We start from the raw sequence: 17,449 nt of genomic DNA on the forward strand, positions 1-17,449 counted from the left end.
TGTCCCACTCAGGCAGTTTACAATTGAAAAAAAAATGGTCACAGTACCGGTCTGCTGAAGGGGTAAATCTCCCGTAGACACCAATGCGATAGCAGCTGGGTCTGGTCTGTTTTGTTCATTGACTGTAGGCCTATATTAACCAGAATAAATGAGCAACTGGGATGACTCACATCCTCTTCCATCTCTGTACCAACCAACACCTGGTTGTGCTGTTCCAGACATAAGTAATCAACTGGGGAGACCGACATGTGACCTATGTATGAACCTGTGTGCACAATAAGTACCCAATATCACCCCTGAAATCAATTAGATATTAGTAGCCTACATCATTCTTCACATATCTGTGCTTGTATGACCCAAAAATGATCTAATATGTTTTTTCAGATATCATCTATTATTTTTAACATACGTTTTTCAATCAATGACGTCACTTTGGGACCTCTTCAATGCCTCAACCAGCAACAAGGGTGACGTCACTCTGTCAAGAAGGCACGTTCAAAGAACTGTTCATATATGCATACAAACGTGTTTCCAATACAGACCAGCACAAAAAATATAATGACGATATCACAACATTGTTGTTAGTTTTAGGGGTGATTTTGGGTGCCAACACCAAGATGCATGTTTGCCTGTGTCGTCGTTGTATAGCTTCATGCAGGGGGATGGATCTGCAGGCTTGTCCAGGGAAGATGGATGGATAGAGCTCGGCACACATCGATGTCACTGTTCTAAGACTGACCTTCTGTTTGCCTCCAAAATGGGATCATAATGAACGTGGCACTATGACATCTAGGGATTTCACAGTCCCTCTACGTGTCAGCTCTCTACTGATTCTTTTAAAATGCCCCTCGTGTTCCATTTGGGTCTCTCAATACAGTCATGACATGTTGATTTCTCAAATCCAAAGTCAATTAGATTTCATTCTGTTACCTCGGACACACTACTAAAACTACTAGAACCAACATTTACATTCAACATGTCTAGTCCGTCAACACATCTATATTGTGAATCACACTGATTTATGATTTAGCCTTTCTGAGAACATCTGTCATTCCTTTATCAATCAGAGAGAAACCATTATGACGGCATTACACTCTTGACACAAACCATATCATTAGCCAAGGCCCTTTTCTGCTTGGATTTATGCTTTCTACTCTGCTCATCTTCCCCTTTCAGAGAAACATAATGATAGATGACCTTGATGAAAAAGTAAAGACCATTGCTCAGACATTGACATTGTCTTCATGGAGCTACAGACTCTTTTCTACTGTCAGTCAGGGGACAAATGTTACTACATCTCTCCACACAGGGCAAACTGAACAATAGGAATGGAACAGTGGAAATGCCCTCTATTAGACCTGTGTTGGCAGGAGTGTACAAGTCCCCGTTTCTATGTGTCTTAAAACCAGGGTGAAACCAGCATGGGAGAGCATACCATTGAGATTCCCTCCATTGCCCTCACAGCAGCGTTTTGTCATTAGTCAATAATTAATTCCATCCTAGTGTCTGAAAAATCACAGTAACAGGTTTCAATGGTGTCATGTGGTAGAGTAAACATGGCAATCTGTTGCTGCAATCCGCCAGGGGAATGGGAGCAGTATGGGGCATGTTGGGGAGCTAACGTTAAGCCAGTCGAGGGTGTTGAGTTCAAACCCATGCATCTAATACTGGGGGGACAGCTTGGAGACAGACAACGAGCCAAACGTGTTTAGTGAAGTCACTCAACGGGGGTGGGCCCCCGCCCCCCCACTGCCCCTCCAAATACCCACTCTGCATGTCAATGGACCAACCTGCCGCTGACAGGCAGCAAGGACGATGGAACAAAACGGGCAATAATGAGAAGATGAGATTTCAGGTAATCAAATATAAAGAGTTGGAGTGTGATAAATGAATTCAACAAGTCATAACAAAAACAGTTTGGCTCTTACCCATTCTGAGATCTGCTGGTAAAATCCTCTGTCAGATCGCCATCAATGCCGGGGTACAATCTCTTAAGGGTACCTTAACGTTAGGCTAGTCATAGGTGAAATGGTGGCGTTGAGGAATGCGGCCAGTCAACCTTTTTCACCGAGGTCTAATACATCAGTGGGTTAAAAAAAAAAGATTTCACCGCAACGTCCAAGTCATGCCTGCAGCTGGTCAGAGCCTCAATTGTCTAAGAAAATGCTAATGCAGGCTCTCAGTGTTTTCAGTGAAAGACGCCACGCATTGTTCAAGCCTGCACCGGTTTGAAGGGGGGGGTCTTCCCTGCCGCATCACCCTTTTCACTGCTCTCATCCATATTCATCGAGTGGCCCGTCCGTCTGCAGCAGCGTGGACGACTGACAACTCGTCTGGCCAATGGGCAGCCTCCTCCACCAGCACGTCATGCCCCCACCCCCCAATGCCTGTCCCCAAAAAATTAGATTTTCTCCCTCAGTCCGCCTCTTTTGACGCAGCACTATAAAGCATAGCGGCCCATTCAATTTCTTTTTCCGTTGAAAATTACAAAAGTGAAACAGGTAGTGGGGTTGGTTTGTGCGTTTCATGGGAGAGAGCGTGGGGTTACCTTGAGTGATGATTGAAAAGGTGTGTGGATGCAGTGAGTGGATGATGGTGGAGGAGGAGAGGAGTGATCTGAGTGTGTGCTCCGTACAACCCCTCTCCAATCTATCCCACCCCTCTTCCCTCAGACGGCCATGTTTGAGCGGGAGGGGGGGCTCATCAACCACTGCAAATGGCAGTGCCGCAGAATGGTGTAGGTGGGGGGAGGAGGGCGACGAAGCCAATCACTACGTCTATAAATCGTATAGACTATAGAGAGCAGTATCCTGTGTGGGTGGGGGGGTTGGCTCTGCTCAGTAGTAATTTCCAGGGAACCTCTAGAAATACTAGTACCATTTGTCTTGCCGCTTTGTTCATTTTCTAGATACATTTCCAATGTCTTTAAATCATAGAGCAAACTGGGGTAATAACTGAGGCAGATAAACATCTTTGCGACCGTCTTCCAGTAAATTATACCAATAAACCATTAATTGTGTCACCAGGACTCACTGGTGTGGCTACATAAGCATTGTCTCTCTGTAGGCTCCCCCCTCTCTCCCTCTGCCACCTGGCAAATTCATAGTCCGCTCACGTCACATTGCTCTGCAAGGGCACCTGTGTCCCCCCCCAAGAACCCAGCTCACATTCCTCTGCCAACCTTTCCATTAGCAACATTACCATATCATACCTAATCCAGGACATGGGTAATTACAGGCTAAATTAGCATGAGCAATGAATGAAAAATGTTAGTTTTGAGGAGAGGGGTGTTGCTGATTTTTTTTAAAGGAAAAAGAAATAGGCTACCTCCTCCTCCTCGAGTTGGGCAGTAATTCTCCAGCAATCCTAAATGCACAATAAGCACACAGCAGTGAAACCTCCAGCAGCTTACTCATTTTTTATGGTAACTGGCAGTCATGTTAATGATCAACAGGAATGATGTGATAAATATCAGACACAATCTGTAATGTAATGACCAAGATGGCTGAGAATCATCAAGAAAATCAGGGGCGGCACGGTAGCCTAGTGGTTAGAGCGTGTGACTAATAACTGGAAGGTTGCGAGTTCAAACCCCGAGCTGACAAGGTACAAATCTGTCGTTCTACCCCTGAACAGGCAGTTAACCCACTGTTCCTAGGTGGTCATTGAAAATAAGAATTTGTTCTTAACTGACTTGCCTGGTTAAATAAAAGGTTAAAAAAAATATACAAAATTTAAAAAACATATTATGTATATGTATCATCTATCTATTAAATAGCCTAAATGACATGAAATCTAATTATAATACAACCAAGAACATTAAAACTCGATATACATTCTGACTGTTCTATGGATAATGGAAAAATGCAATGTGGACATTTTGTGTTTGAAATTATTGCAGTGAAGAAAATCACAGATAGTCTAATTATCTTGTGGAGGAAAATATATTTTATCAATTCATTGAAAATAAACTTAATCCCGCATTTACATTTTATTTTTACAGATTGACATTATTTGTTGTTAGATATTACATTATTGGTGCCTTACACGGTAACATCCAAAGATAGACACAGCCAATTGGTAGGCTACACCACCTGGTAAAAAGTAAATTTCCTATTCTCTGTACTATACCATATTATTCCAACTAATGGAATAAGTGGTCCCTGTGTGCTGGTCTAGAATTACCCTTTCTATAGGCTACCTCATACATTTATTATAAAAAAAGTGTGTGTGTGGGGGGGGAGACTTGCCTAAACAAGGAGTAATGTTTTTGCCGTCACCAACAGCACCATCCTCAATGATATTACTGAAATGTCATTCGCGTTTTAGATGAGTCATATTGCAAACGTGTGAGCAACACATTGCAGGCTATCTATTTCGGGTTTGCTATTTGTTTTACCCCTGAACAAAGATTCTAATTAATGCTTTAAATGCTGTATCAACATGCTGCAATCACATAATTTTGTGATTTCACAAGAAAACACAAAAGTGTGTTTGAATTGTTGTCGATCAGTTCCATTTGTTTTTCCATCCTCTATGTGGTTGTCTACCAGTTTACGACTACGTAGGTAACCTATTTTAGCGTGTAGCCGATAAGTGAATTACATTGGGTGCTCTGGGGTGTAAAGATTTCATTGTGTGCTATGGAGTGGTTGGTAAATTGTGTTAGTTTTATTGAGACTATTTCTGCAGAAACAAACCGTGGCTTTCTAAGTAAATGGCTATGACAGGTACATAATGTATTAGAAGTTGTTGTTCTCTGATAGTCAATTGTGACAGTTTTAAATTATGGATGTTTACAGATCACATTTCTAAAGAAAAACATTTCAATTATTTTCCTTAGTGGTATTTTCTGAAGTGAACTATCAGCGACCATCTCATTTACTATGTTTCTGAGGTCCCATGAGTCTGCAACATAAATGTTCCACTCAATGGAAAATGTCATAATGAATCTCCAGATGTGCAACATGAAGGGGTGACTGGGTTCAAACCTGACAGGTGCCAAATGGGTCACTGTATTTTATGTAATTATGTAAGTAGTGAGACCAATAGCTAGGCTACAATAAGTATTTATATACATTGATGCAATGTGCTTTGAAACTTAAGTCAGAGCATGCTTGTGAAACATAGGCTACAAAAGTTGTATAATCTTATGCATTCAAACATTGGGATCCTATAAATACATGGTATGACATCTGATTGACATACTAGAAAATAGTTGCCATAGATAAGTTCTCTGTCAAATGTAATGGGCTGATGACATGTTACATTTACTGAGGGCCTTAGAAACTGCTGATCTATGGCAACTATTTTCTACTATGTCAATCAGATGTCATACCATGTATTTATAGGATCCCACTGTTTGCGACTGGTAGCCTAGCGGTTAAGAGCGCTGGGCCAATAACTGAAACGTCGCTGGTTCAAATCCCCAAGCCAACTAGGTGAAAAATATGTCGATGTGCCCTTGAGCAAGGCACTTAACCCTAATTGATCTTACACGTTACTTTGGATAAGAGCGTCTGTGATCAAGCAGTAACTAAAACATTAGTTACTGCTTGATCACGCTGAATACAATGTAGCCTCCGGTGGGTGTGCAATGTCTTACCTCCCGTGTTTGTGCGCTTGGTACAACAGTCCTCCTCCGTCGGAGTTAGTGGTCGTTTACGAGAGTCGGGGGGATCTGACTCCATGTAGGGCTGTTGATTGTGATGAAGAGGATTCAAGAATATCCCGTTTTGTTCAACTGCTCCACCGGCCATCATTTTCCGACCAGTTTGTATAGGCCTATTTGCGTTATTCCACAACGCCCTCACCACATTACATGTATGCGAGTTCTCACAAAATGATCCAAGTTTTTCCTTCTTGACTTAAAATGTCTCCGATTTCCTCTTTGAGAACACCAAAATGACAGGCAACACAGCGCATTCGGTCCTGCTTGTTCTTCTCGACTCTGCTTGCAGTTGGCTGATAGAGCGTCACAGAAAGCTAAATATAAAAATCCATTGAGTGAAATGCATTCATTAGCCTGTCACTTCATAAGCTTTGTGTTCAGTAGTGGTGTTCTCTTGCCCGTGATTCATATGCAATAGTCCACCAAGGTGCATTAAAATAATGCCGTAAGTCAGTAGTGACACTGATGAACTAGCCTATCAAAAAGATAAACATTTTAAAGATTTGCGAAGAATAGCCCGGGAAAAATATATATATTTGTAAGTCATCTTCACGCCATCTTCTGGGATAAACATGTACAGTAAGTCCATGGCAGTTCAGCTGTTGTTATTGTCTTTGAAGTACATGAGGGAAATATTCTTTGAAAGCTGTGAAGTAGACCACACTGCCGCTGACCGGTGAGAGATGAAGCCAACGAGACACCAGGTCATCTTCTTCGACCGAAAGGTTGTCAGGAGAACAAGCTGACGTCACGTGGTTCAGCATCCACGTTTTTAGTCCTATGGCCTTTCTGGTCCGAAAAGGTAAGCTTGCAAAATTTGCACATTCAAACAAAATGAAAATATCAGCCAAATTATGCTGCTTTTAATTGATTAAGTTTTTTAAAAATGCGACTTTGTAAATAGGCCCTAAAGCTACTTATGAATTAAGCTACCTGATAGTGTGATCCTTCTGATAGCCAACTCGTGCATAGGATAAATAAAGCACATTTTGACCTGAAACATGAAAAGTTCACATGAACACGTTTGACTACTTTCTAACCGGAGTGGAGCAAACACACACTTTTACCAGCAAAATAGCCGTACCCAAAGTGGTGAAGTTCATCATGCAGTTTGTCAGGTGCAGGTGAATAAAATATGTACAAATAAAATGGAAGTACGCTTTTGTTCACCCCAGAAATGGACCAAACAACTTTAAATGTACTGTCTTCATACTTTCTTAAACCAACTTTCATATACCAAACTGACAGGTGTGAACTTGCATTGAGTTATGAAATAATGTAACGACATACTTGGTATAAGTCAATACAGGATTTAATTAATTTAGGACTAATAGTGATTTTCCCTAACCATTTTTTATAAGTTGACCCATTCCAGGTGGGTGCATGAAATTCCAGGCCAAGTCATTAAAATGATGTGCTTCAATGTTCTGTATGACACCGTAAAATGACTAAATACTTACTTCATGAACAAAATAAGACCGTGTCAGTGAATTTGTTGTTTTAGCTCTTTTCAGTCCTGTCAGGTCTTGACAAAATTACAGAGACCTAAATGCAAGCTTCTTGAAAATAATGCAAAAAACATATTTAGTTAATTTATTGTGTACATATATGGACAATATTACATGTTAGGCAACATCAAAAACATTTTTTTATCATGATGTTGTAAGTGTAGATAATTCATGGTAAAATTGTCATTATTGGCACGGGTAACCCAGGTGGCACAGCATCTCAGTGCAAGAGGCGTCACCCCAGTCCCTGGTTCGAATCCAGGCTGTATCACATCCGACCGTGATTGAGAGTCCCATAGGGCGGCGCACAATTAGCCCAGTGTCCTCCGAGTTTGGCCGTCATTGTAAATAAGAATTTGTTCTAAACTGACTTGCCGTGTTAAATAGAGGTTAAAATAGAAAAAAGAAAAAAACAGCTGGCTCTCACTTTGATGGGGCACTCTGCTCCTCATTGGTCACAGCATCCCTCTCTTCGGTGTTCCGTTCTGGGATTGGCTGAACTTCCGAGCCAGGGGCCAGCTTTGAGCCCCTGTCGGCCAGTCGCTGAAGGACCAAGTCAGCAGTGCTGGTCAGACTGTGCTGGAGAGAGGACGAGGGGGGAAAAGATGGAAAGAAGAGAAAGAGAAAGTGGGAGAGAGAAAGAGATTATACAGTCAGTGGCGACTCGTCATTCAGGGCAGGTGGTGCAAAACCCCACCTGTTGAGAGCCCCACCTGTTTATATATATTTTTTTAGCATGTTACTTTGGCATTAATACTTGTCACATATCAGTTTGCAAACAATGTAAAACCATTTCTTTTAAATAATAATCGACTTAATAAAGTCGCATTAAACTGATTTCTTGAGTAAGGAAGCTCCAAAATGCACATGTTTCAAACTTGCTCAGTGCCTTCTGTGGTAGTGGGGCAACCAGCAGAAAATACAGAGCGTAGGGGTTGGTAATGTTCTCTAATTGCGCCATGGTTGGCTCAGTGTTCTGTCACTCATGGCGACACTACGTCACCGCAAAGTGTACGGGTAGAGCTGAAAAATTCAAGCCACTTAGGTACTGCCATAGAGTTACATTAGAAGGCTCAAGGTCATTGGCCACAGATAAAATGACATCAAATCTTGTTATAGCTACAGTAGCTTTGATAGGACTGATAATGTCAACAACATACTTTCAAAATCTTAGCTAGCAGTCATCATCATGAATCAAGTTGACAATCTACTGGCAAATCCTTTTCAATCCTTGTCATTTGAAGAGAAATAATGACGAGAAATTATGTATAAAACGTATCAGTGCTTACGCCATAAACATTACACAAGTTGGAAATTGCAATTTCAACAATGAGTGGTTTGGAAGGAATCAGTGGCTAACTGCAAGCATTGCAAAGCAGTCACTAGCCTGATATTCCCTGGAGTGGGTGTGTGGTCCAAGTCTGGGTTTAAGGGCCTCTTTTCCGAACTTAAAAGGATACACATTCAACACTGGCCATGATTTCAATCCAGCATGACTTCTGCCGCGCTCAAAGTAGCTGGGGGGTCGAGCACTGACTGAGAAAATAAGTTTTGAACGGTCACCCGAATTGCAAGTTTGGGCAATTTTCCACTCATAATTTAGCCGACTGTTCTGACTTGGTAGTGCACATGTAGCCTATTGCCTGTTTTAGAGAAATATAATTATCAAATATTGTAAGAGCTTTCATTGTCTGCTTATATGCCCCCTTTATTTATCCTACAGTTCTGACTTGGTGTACAGGGAGAATATTGTAAGAACGGATGTTCTGAATTCTGTCGCTGTATATTTTTTTAAAGTGCTGAACAAATAGTTATCCATTCTAGGGCAGGCGTTCTGCTAGCGGAACCCCTCGACACATTCAGCTGTAAAGGCAGTGCGCAAAATTCAAAAATATTTTTTAGAAATATGTAACTTTCACACATTAACAAGTCCAATACAGCAAATGAAAGATAAACTTCTTGTTAATCTACCCATCGTGTCCGAATTCAAAAAGGCTTTACAGCGAAAGCACAACATATGATTATGTTAGGTCAGAGCCAAGTAAAAAAAAAACAGACATTTTACCAGCCAAAGATAGGAGTCACAAAAAGCAGAAATATTGATAAAATTAATCACTAACCTTTGATGATCTTCATCAGATGACACTCATAGGACATCATGTTACACAATACATGTATGTTTTGTTCGATAATGTGCATATTTATATCCAAAAATCTCAGTTTACATTGGCGCGTTATGTGCAGTAATGTTTTGATTCCATTGGTTATCTGCAAAAAAACTAGTGTTTTGCGGGTACTATTTAATGAAGCTGCCAGTTGAGGACTTGTGCGGCATCTGTTTCTCAAACTAGACAATAATGTACTTGTCCTCTTGCTCAGTTGTGCACCGGGGCCTCCCACTCTTTCTATTCTGGTTAGAGCCAGTTTGAGCTGTTCTTTGAAGGGAGTAGTACACAGCGATGTACGAGATCTTCAGTTTCTTGGCAATTTCTCACATGGAATAGCCTTCATTTCTCAAAACAAGAATAGACCGATGAGTTTCAGAAGAAAGTTCTTTGTTTCTGGCTATTTTGAGCCTGTAATCAAACCCACAAATGCTGATGCTCCAGATACTCAACTAGTCTAAAGAAGGCCAGATTTATTGCTTCTTTAATCAGAACAATAGTTTTCAGCTATGCTAACATAATTGCAAAAGGGTTTTCTAATGATCAATTAGCCTTATAAAATGATAAACTTGGATTAGCTAACACAACGTGCCATTGGAACACAGGAGTGATGGTTGTTGATAATGGGCCTCTGTTGTTGATAATGGGCCACCTATGTAGATATTCCATTAAAAATCTGCCGTTTCCAGCTACAATAGTAATTTACAATATTAACAATGTCTACACTGTACTTCTGATCAATTTGAGGTTATTTTAATGAACAAAAGAAGGTGCATTTCTTTCAAAAACAAGGACATTTCTAAGTAACCCCAAACTTTTGAACGGTAGTGTAAAATGTAAATGTAAAATGTATTATAGGGACTACACTCCGTGCTATGGCACTCCATGATAATGCACCTGTAGTATGTGTAGCCCCTTGAGTGTTAGAATCGCCAGCTCTCTCAGCCCATCTCCAGTCAAATCCAAGTAAATGATGGACAGCAAAGGGCTCTTGAAGCTCCGCCTCCACAGCAGTTGGAACTGTTCCTCTGTTCCTCTCATTGGTTGCTGGAACTTGTAGCAAAGCAGCTCCTGAGGTATAGGAGCAGAAGCATAAGAAACCCTCAGCACATCAGCTAATCGGTGCCCCCACACATTGACTGTAATTGTACTACTGGTTTTTAACTACTTGTTAATTTTATTTCGCATTTCGCATTTTTTAAACTGCATTGTTGGTTAGGGGCTTGTAAGTAAGCATTTCACTGTAAGTTCTACACCTGTTGTATTTGGCGCATGTGACTAATAGAATTTGATTTGAATCATGATTTTGGATGAGAAGTTTTAAAAACACACTGACTAACATCCAAGAGTGGAGCAAAAACAAAAATATAAAATTGACAAATGGGGTACACCAATGGAGTAATCAGTCATTTGTTTTCGGTTATGAGCAGGTTAGATTTTTGTAGTAATCTCATCAAGGGGTATGTACAGTGCAATCGGAAAGTATTCAGATCTAGACTTCTTCCACATTTTGTTACATCCTTATTCTAAAAAAAACATTTTTTCTGCCTGGGTATGATGCTATAAGCTTGGCACACCTGTATTTGGGGAGTTTCTACCATTCTTCTCTGTAGATCCTCTCAAGCTCTGTCAAGTTGGATGGAGAGCGCCGCTGCACAGCTATTTTCAGGTCTCTCCAGAGATGTTAGATCGGGTTCAAGTCCAGGCTCTGGCTGCGCCACTCAAGAACATTGAGACTTGTCCCGAAGCCACTACTGCATTGTCTTGGCTGTGTGCTTAGAGTCTTTGTCCTGTTGGAAGATAAACCTTCGCCCCAGTCTGGAAGGTTCTCCCATCTCCACAGAGGAACTCTGTGAGAGTGACCATCCGGTTCTTGGTCACCTCCCTAACCAAGGCCCTTTTCCACCGATTGCACAGTTTGGCAGCACGGCCAGCTCTAGGGAGAGTCTTGGTGGTTCCGAACTTCTTCCATTTAAGAATGATGGAGGCCACTGTGTTCTTGGGGACCTTCGATGCTGGAGAAATGTTCTGATACCCTTCCCCAGATCTGTGCCATGACATAATCTCGTCTCTGAGATTTACAGACAATTTCTTCGACATCATGGCTTGGTTTTTGCTCTGATGTGCATTGTCAACTGTGGGACCTTATATAGACAGTTGTGTGCCTTTCCAAATCATGTCCAATCAATTGAATTTACCAATTTAGGTGGACTCCAAGTTGTAGAAATATCAAGAATGATCACAGAAACAAGATGCACCTGAGATAAATTTTGAGTCTCATAGCAAAGGGTCTGAATACTTATATAAATAAATGATTTTTGTTTTTAATTTTTAATAAATGTGCAAAAAAATCTAAAAACCTTTTTTCAGTTAGTCATTATGGGGTATTGTGTGTAGATTTTTTAATTTATTTTTTAGACATTTTAGAATAAGGTTGTAACATTACAAAATGTGGAAAAAGGGAAGGGGTCTGAATACTTTCCAAATGCACTGTATTTTATTAGTTTAAATAAGTATTTTTTTTGCTCATAGCCCTTCTTCCCCTTATGAGAAGCCCACAAACTCACCTGTCCATAAGTTCCCAGTAACAGCTCCTTCTGTCCATCAAAGTCCAGGTCTGTGACCAGCGCACAGAGCACTGCGTCACACTGGTCACTCTCCGAGAGGCACGCATGGCAACTCACACCATACTCCTGGACATCCCTGAGAGCACAATGTACTGACCATTCTGACCATAGAAACCTAACTGACCACACATTGACCGAAGACTAGAAAGAGCACGGACCACACAGTGAACACAAAACATTGACCAGGACAAAATAAAATATCCTTACTGACCACGACAGAGTATGAACAAGCTTTTTTAAACAAATGACTGGCATTCTACCACTGCAATAAGATTTTTAAGGTAATGTTCCTTTAGTAAGCACCTCTCGCGAATGGCTTGCATTCTTTATTCATGTATTCTTAGTCTCTAATAGGCCTGTGATACTGACCTGTACACGACGGCCATCTCTATACTGCTGGTCACCAGGAGGTTGTAACCAACGATCTCAATGTCTGAGAAAAGTGTGGAGACAAATTTTTTGTTTTTTATGGCTGTGGCGGTCATGAAATGTTGTCAGAGGGTAATTCTATTACAAATGGAGCAAATGTTTAGCATCTACGGGCTTCCATGCAAACAAGCTGCTGATGCGTGCCTTTGGAACAGCTACATTTAAAAAGTTGAACAAAATCTAATAATATAGCCTACACCATCACAATAAAATCCATTGTTGATTTACTTGTGTTAGGCCTATATAAAACTGGGAATGTTTTAGAAATCAAAACATAAGGGCTGCATGATGTGACTCTATATTGATGATTTGGAAAAAGTTGCAAAAAAGCTAAGTGCTCTGATCCTTGTACTTGACGCAGAGAGAGAAAGACAATTGCATAGCTGCTCTGCTTGTGTGGCAAGCAAGTTAGGGGATATCTAATCAATGGAAGCTGGAATTAAAATGACAGAATGAAAAGTGAAATGAGAAAGAAAGGCTACAATGACCAAAAGCCAACAGGTAGGCTGCTATTTAGGGTATAATCTGAATGGATTTGTTGTTATGTGTAGGGTAACTGTAGGACGGTGCAACATCTGCATAGAATTTGCAATATACCAATGGCTCCACCTTGTCCAATGATAGGCTAGGGAATGGTTCTGACCAAATGCTCTGTCCTCCTATCGAATAATTGTCACACGGAGCATAAACACAGATCTACAAATCTCATTTCATCCAAAATAACTGCTTGTTTTTATATGTAGATCAGTCAGTCTGCTCAGTCAGTCGGTGATCAGCGACTGAGCAGAATGATGCTCTTGAACACATCCAGAGTTTTGGAAGGAAAGTACAGCCGCAAATCATAGGTTATGTCGCAAATGGCACCCTATTCCCTATATAGTGTACTACTTTTGACCAAAGCCCTATGGGCACTGGAGCAAATTAGAACACTACATAGGGAATGTACTGACATTTGGGCACAACAATATCCAGAGGTCAAATCGGTGCTGCTCATCCATACCGTCCCCTCCCGTCTCTCCTGCCCTATCAGGGTCCGCCGGCTCTGCCTGGGAATGCAGGGGGAAGAGCAGCACGGTGGAGATGGGACTGTCCTGCTGCACCCGCCAACTCTGCACAATCTCTAATCCACACAGACGCATGTGAAAACACAGAAAGGAAAGTACATCAGCAAATCATAGGTTGTGTCGCAAATTGCACCCTATTTCCCATATAAACCCTATTCCCTATGTACCCTATTTCCTATATATAGTGCACTACTATTAACCAAAGCCCTACGGGCTGTGGTCGAATGTAGTGCACTAAATATGGAATTCAGTGCCATTTGGTGCACAATCCTATCGTGATTTAGTGTATAGGCCGTCCTCACCAGGTCCAGTCTGGTCCACCAGAGCCAGCCCAACACAGCCGTTCTGACAGCCAAAGGCTGAGAGACGACGACCGCCGGGGATACTCAGCACATCAAGCCACAACACACTGCAAAGAGAGGGAACAGTGATTACACACACACACACACACACACACAACTGGGAGAACAGCAGACAGAGGATACACAAACTAACTTGCTGGGCAGCTCTTGTAGCTCAGGGAAGAGTCTCTCGACTGGCTGCTCTTCAAATTGGTGAAGGGAGGCGTTCTATTGCAGAGAAGATACATTTACTAGACTCCCACACACAAATCTCACTGCACACACACAGGTACATAGGCTTACCTCCTTGTAAAGATGAATCCTCTGATCATGACCACTGAGCAGAAACACTGTCTCACTGCATCCATTTTCGCACTGCACTCTGGAACAGTTACATACTGTTGTTATTCATGTCATTGACAATGTAAGGAAGTGATAAACACTATCGTCATGCCAGGCTTTTTAATACATTCAATTTTTAAATCTTGACTCATACATTGGGTCATTCATGCACACACATTTATACTGACTCCACACACACGCACCACACACAATCATCATATACGCTGCTGCTAGTCTGTTTATCATATATCCTGATGCCTAATCACCATACTCATGTACATGTCTACCTCTATCACTCCAGTATCCCTGCATATTGTATGGTACTGGAACTGACCCTGTATATAGCTTATTTAGCGTGTTCTTATTTATGTCTTAGTTTTGTTCTACTTTGATGTTTTTAGTACTGCATTGATATTGATTACTACATTGTTGGGGTTAGAGCTGGCAAGAAAGGCATTTCACTGTACTTGTGTGAATGACATTAAAACTTGAAAGTGCATTGTGCACCTAAAATGTGTGGTAGGCCTTGAAAGGAGTCAAAGAAGTATAAACTATGTCTAAAGTTAGATAGGGGCCCACTATAGTGTGTACAGTACTTACTCTGTGTGGTAAAGCTGGAAGGGGGTGAACTGCAGCTCCAGGTTCAGACAGCTCTCTAAGAAGAGGATAAAGAAACAAGCTCTAATCAGGGTCATGTTCACTAGGCATGAAACAGAAGAAACTGATTCATAACAGGATGAAATTGAGAGGTATTATCTGAACTATTTTGTTTTCCATCGTACAACATTTTGAAACACTTTACTACGTGGTCCTAATGAACACTACCCTGTAAAACCATGTGAATACAAGAAGGGAATGTGTGTTCTATGTGACTCTACTGCAGCAGGTGATGCGATGTCTCACGTGCAATGGACTCCAGGTTGAATTCTGACCCTGGCTCGTAGTCACAGTAGATGTTGAGGAATGGAGTGGCTTTGTCACCAGAGTCCTGGGGGAGGAGTGAAGACAAGTGTTATGGAAACAGTGATGTGTGAAAACACTTTCATCTACCAAAGAGAGAGAGAGAAAAGTCTTATCATTCAGCAGACACGAAACATAAGAAAACATCCCAAAACAGAGAGGTACTATCTGAACTTGCCCATGAGAAAAACTAATTTTCATTTTTTTTTACTGTGTGGCCTAATGCACACGTCCAGAGTCTGGCTGGACCACTCAAAGACATTCAGAGACTTGTCCCAAAGCCACTACTGCATTGTCTTGGCTGTGTGCTTAGGGTCCTTGTCCTGTTGGAAGGTGAACTTTCGGCCCAGTCTGAGGTCCTGAGCTCTCTGGAACAGGTTTTCATCAAGGATCTCTCTGTACTTTGTTCCGTTCATCTTTGCCTCAATCCTGACTCGTCTCCCAGTCCCTGCCACTGAAAAACATCCCCATGGCATGATGCTGCCACCACCATGCTTCACCCCCATGGTAGGGATGCTGCCAGGTTTCCTCCAGACATAACGTTTGGCATTCAGGCCAAATAGTTCAATCTTGGTTTCATCAGAACAGAGAGTCTTGTTTCTAATGGTCAGAGTCCTTTAGGTACCTTTTGGCAAACTCCAAGCGGGCTGTCATGTGCCTTTTACTGAGGAGTGGCTTCCGTCTGGCCACTCTACCATAAAGTCCTGATTGGTGGAGTGCTGCAGAGATGGTTGTCCTTCTGGAAGGTTCTCCCATCTCCACAGAGGAACTCTGTCAGAGTGATCATCGGGTTCTTGGTCACCTCCCTTCTTCCACGATTGCTCAGCTTGGCCGGGCGGCCAGCTCTAGGAAGAGTGTTGGTGGTTCCAAACTTCTTCCATTTAAGAATGATGGGGGCCACTATATTCTTGGGGACCTTCAATGCTGCAGAAATTTGTTGGTACCCTTCTCCAGATCTATGCCTTGACACAATCCTGTCTCGGAGCTCTACTGACAATTTCTTCGACCTCATGGCTTGGCTTTTGCTCTGACATGCATGGTCAACTGTGGTACCTTGGCTTAGCTTTTGCTCTGACATGCACGGTCAACTGTGGTACCTTATATAGACAGTTGTGTCTTTCCAAATCAGCTCAAAGATGATCAATGGAAACAGGAAGCAGCTGAGCTAAATTTCAAGTCTCATAGCAAAAGGTCTGAATACTTACGTAAATAAGGTATCTGTTTTTTTATTTGTAATATATTTGCAGAAATGTCTAAAAAACTGTTTTCACTTTGTCATTAAGGGGTGTTGTATGTAGATTTGATTAAATATGGGGGGTTTTCAGCAATGTAACAACATTTGGAAAAAGTCAAGGGGTCTGAATACTTTCCGGAGGCACTGCATGTGTACAGATGTGTTCACTAGGAGAAGGGTAGGGGATATAAGCAAACCTTGATGAACGTTATTCCCACGACCAGCCCCCTGTTCGGTGAAGATTTGTTGAAAGCGTCAATTGATACAATCTCTGCATCAACTGAGGAGACAGAAAACGACAGACACACATTAGCAAGTTCACTAGCAACACATTTTGTATACACATACACAACACATGAATCGATGCAATGCATGCAGCCATAGCAAGAATGCAACAATAGCAGGATACATTCTGTAGCTAGTTATCTTAATCCTCACCTGGTATGTAGGTGAACTGTACCTCTTTAGCAACAGGTCTGATTTTCTGTTGGAGGTCTTGGTACCTGAAACAGACCACTTTTCCTTTCAGAGTAGCGGCGAGTAACTCTTGCTCTCCAGCCTGACAGAGTCCGTACATGTTACTCTGGGACAGAAAGCGGCTGAAACTGTCCTCCACGAATGGACACGCTTCTTTCCCCTCTCGCAGCATCCTCGTGACGTAGGAAATATAGCTAATTTAATCCGAATTTGCCTAAACTTGTGCAAAACACCAACCTATGCCAAGAATCCAAATTCTCCCATCACCATTCGAGCAGCCCAAAAAACACAACATCCGGGTGTGGGAGGAACTACGAGTAAAATTATCCAATAGGAAAAAATGTCACGATTTCTAGCAAATCAGCGTGGATGTCTTCAACCAATCATTTCACTTCGCAGTTCAGTCGCTGCAGTGCAGTACGTAACCGTCAACCACTAAGTGTCAGCAACAACTCTATTAACAAATCCATGATGTTCCTGTCTGCGCCTATAAATATGAACATCCATAAGCAAAACAACGGCATGCACACTAGTCTCTTGGCTTGGAATATAAAAGTAATCTGTTTGTGTGTTCAGTTTATATATTGATTTATTGGATTTAGTGTCCTCAAATACTTTTCACTTGTGTGGA

The 17,449-nt window shown here is 41.7% G+C and overlaps 2 protein-coding genes across 4 annotated transcripts in view; both read right to left on the reverse strand.

Moving 5' to 3' along the window:
• LOC112228397 (RNA-binding protein Nova-1) overlaps window positions 1-6,346 on the reverse strand; it is a 28,442-nt gene extending 22,096 nt beyond the window's left edge. The window contains exon 1 of one of the 2 annotated variants that reach the window (XM_024393685.2): window positions 5,606-6,346. In XM_024393685.2, the coding sequence (XP_024249453.1) occupies window positions 5,606-5,762 (157 nt within the window). In that variant the 5' untranslated portion in view covers window positions 5,763-6,346. Of the gene's footprint in view, window positions 1-1,928; window positions 2,257-5,605 lie in introns of those variants that run through there. The other variant, XM_024393686.1, reaches the window with a different exon arrangement.
• A 904-nt stretch (window positions 6,347-7,250) lies between these two features.
• kptn (kaptin (actin binding protein)) lies at window positions 7,251-17,120 on the reverse strand. Of its 2 annotated transcripts, none has more exons than XM_024393687.2 (12): window positions 16,780-17,120; window positions 16,539-16,621; window positions 15,051-15,135; window positions 14,748-14,802; window positions 14,109-14,187; window positions 13,960-14,033; window positions 13,767-13,873; window positions 13,401-13,520; window positions 12,341-12,404; window positions 11,912-12,047; window positions 10,242-10,415; window positions 7,251-7,758 (listed from the first exon to the last, which is right to left on the reverse strand). In XM_024393687.2, exons 1-12 carry the CDS (start codon window positions 16,988-16,990, stop codon window positions 7,603-7,605), a joined length of 1,344 nt encoding a protein of 447 aa, XP_024249455.1. In that variant the 5' UTR covers window positions 16,991-17,120; the 3' UTR covers window positions 7,251-7,602. The 2 variants fall into 2 exon arrangements, with proteins under 2 accessions (XP_024249455.1, XP_024249456.1); XM_024393688.2 differs by having other exon boundaries at window positions 7,596-7,753.
• Window positions 17,121-17,449: the final 329 nt, after the last annotated feature.

This window comes from Oncorhynchus tshawytscha, linkage group LG30 (genome assembly GCF_018296145.1).
Source record: "Oncorhynchus tshawytscha isolate Ot180627B linkage group LG30, Otsh_v2.0, whole genome shotgun sequence".
Classification (NCBI taxonomy): Eukaryota; Metazoa; Chordata; class Actinopteri; order Salmoniformes; family Salmonidae; genus Oncorhynchus; species Oncorhynchus tshawytscha.

Excerpts from the sequence above, each read along its gene's own strand:
- kptn (XM_024393687.2), bottom strand. The coding sequence starts at position 16,990 with ATGCTGCGAGAGGGGAAAGAAGCGTGTCCATTCGTGGAGGACAGTTTC. Across the intron at positions 13,874-13,959 it reads CTACAAGAGCTGCCCAGCAA|TGTGTTGTGGCTTGATGTGC; the intron begins GTTAGTTTGTGT and ends CTCTCTTTGCAG. Across the intron at positions 12,405-13,400 it reads AGGAGAGACGGGAGGGGACG|ACATTGAGATCGTTGGTTAC; the intron begins GTATGGATGAGC and ends CACTTTTCTCAG.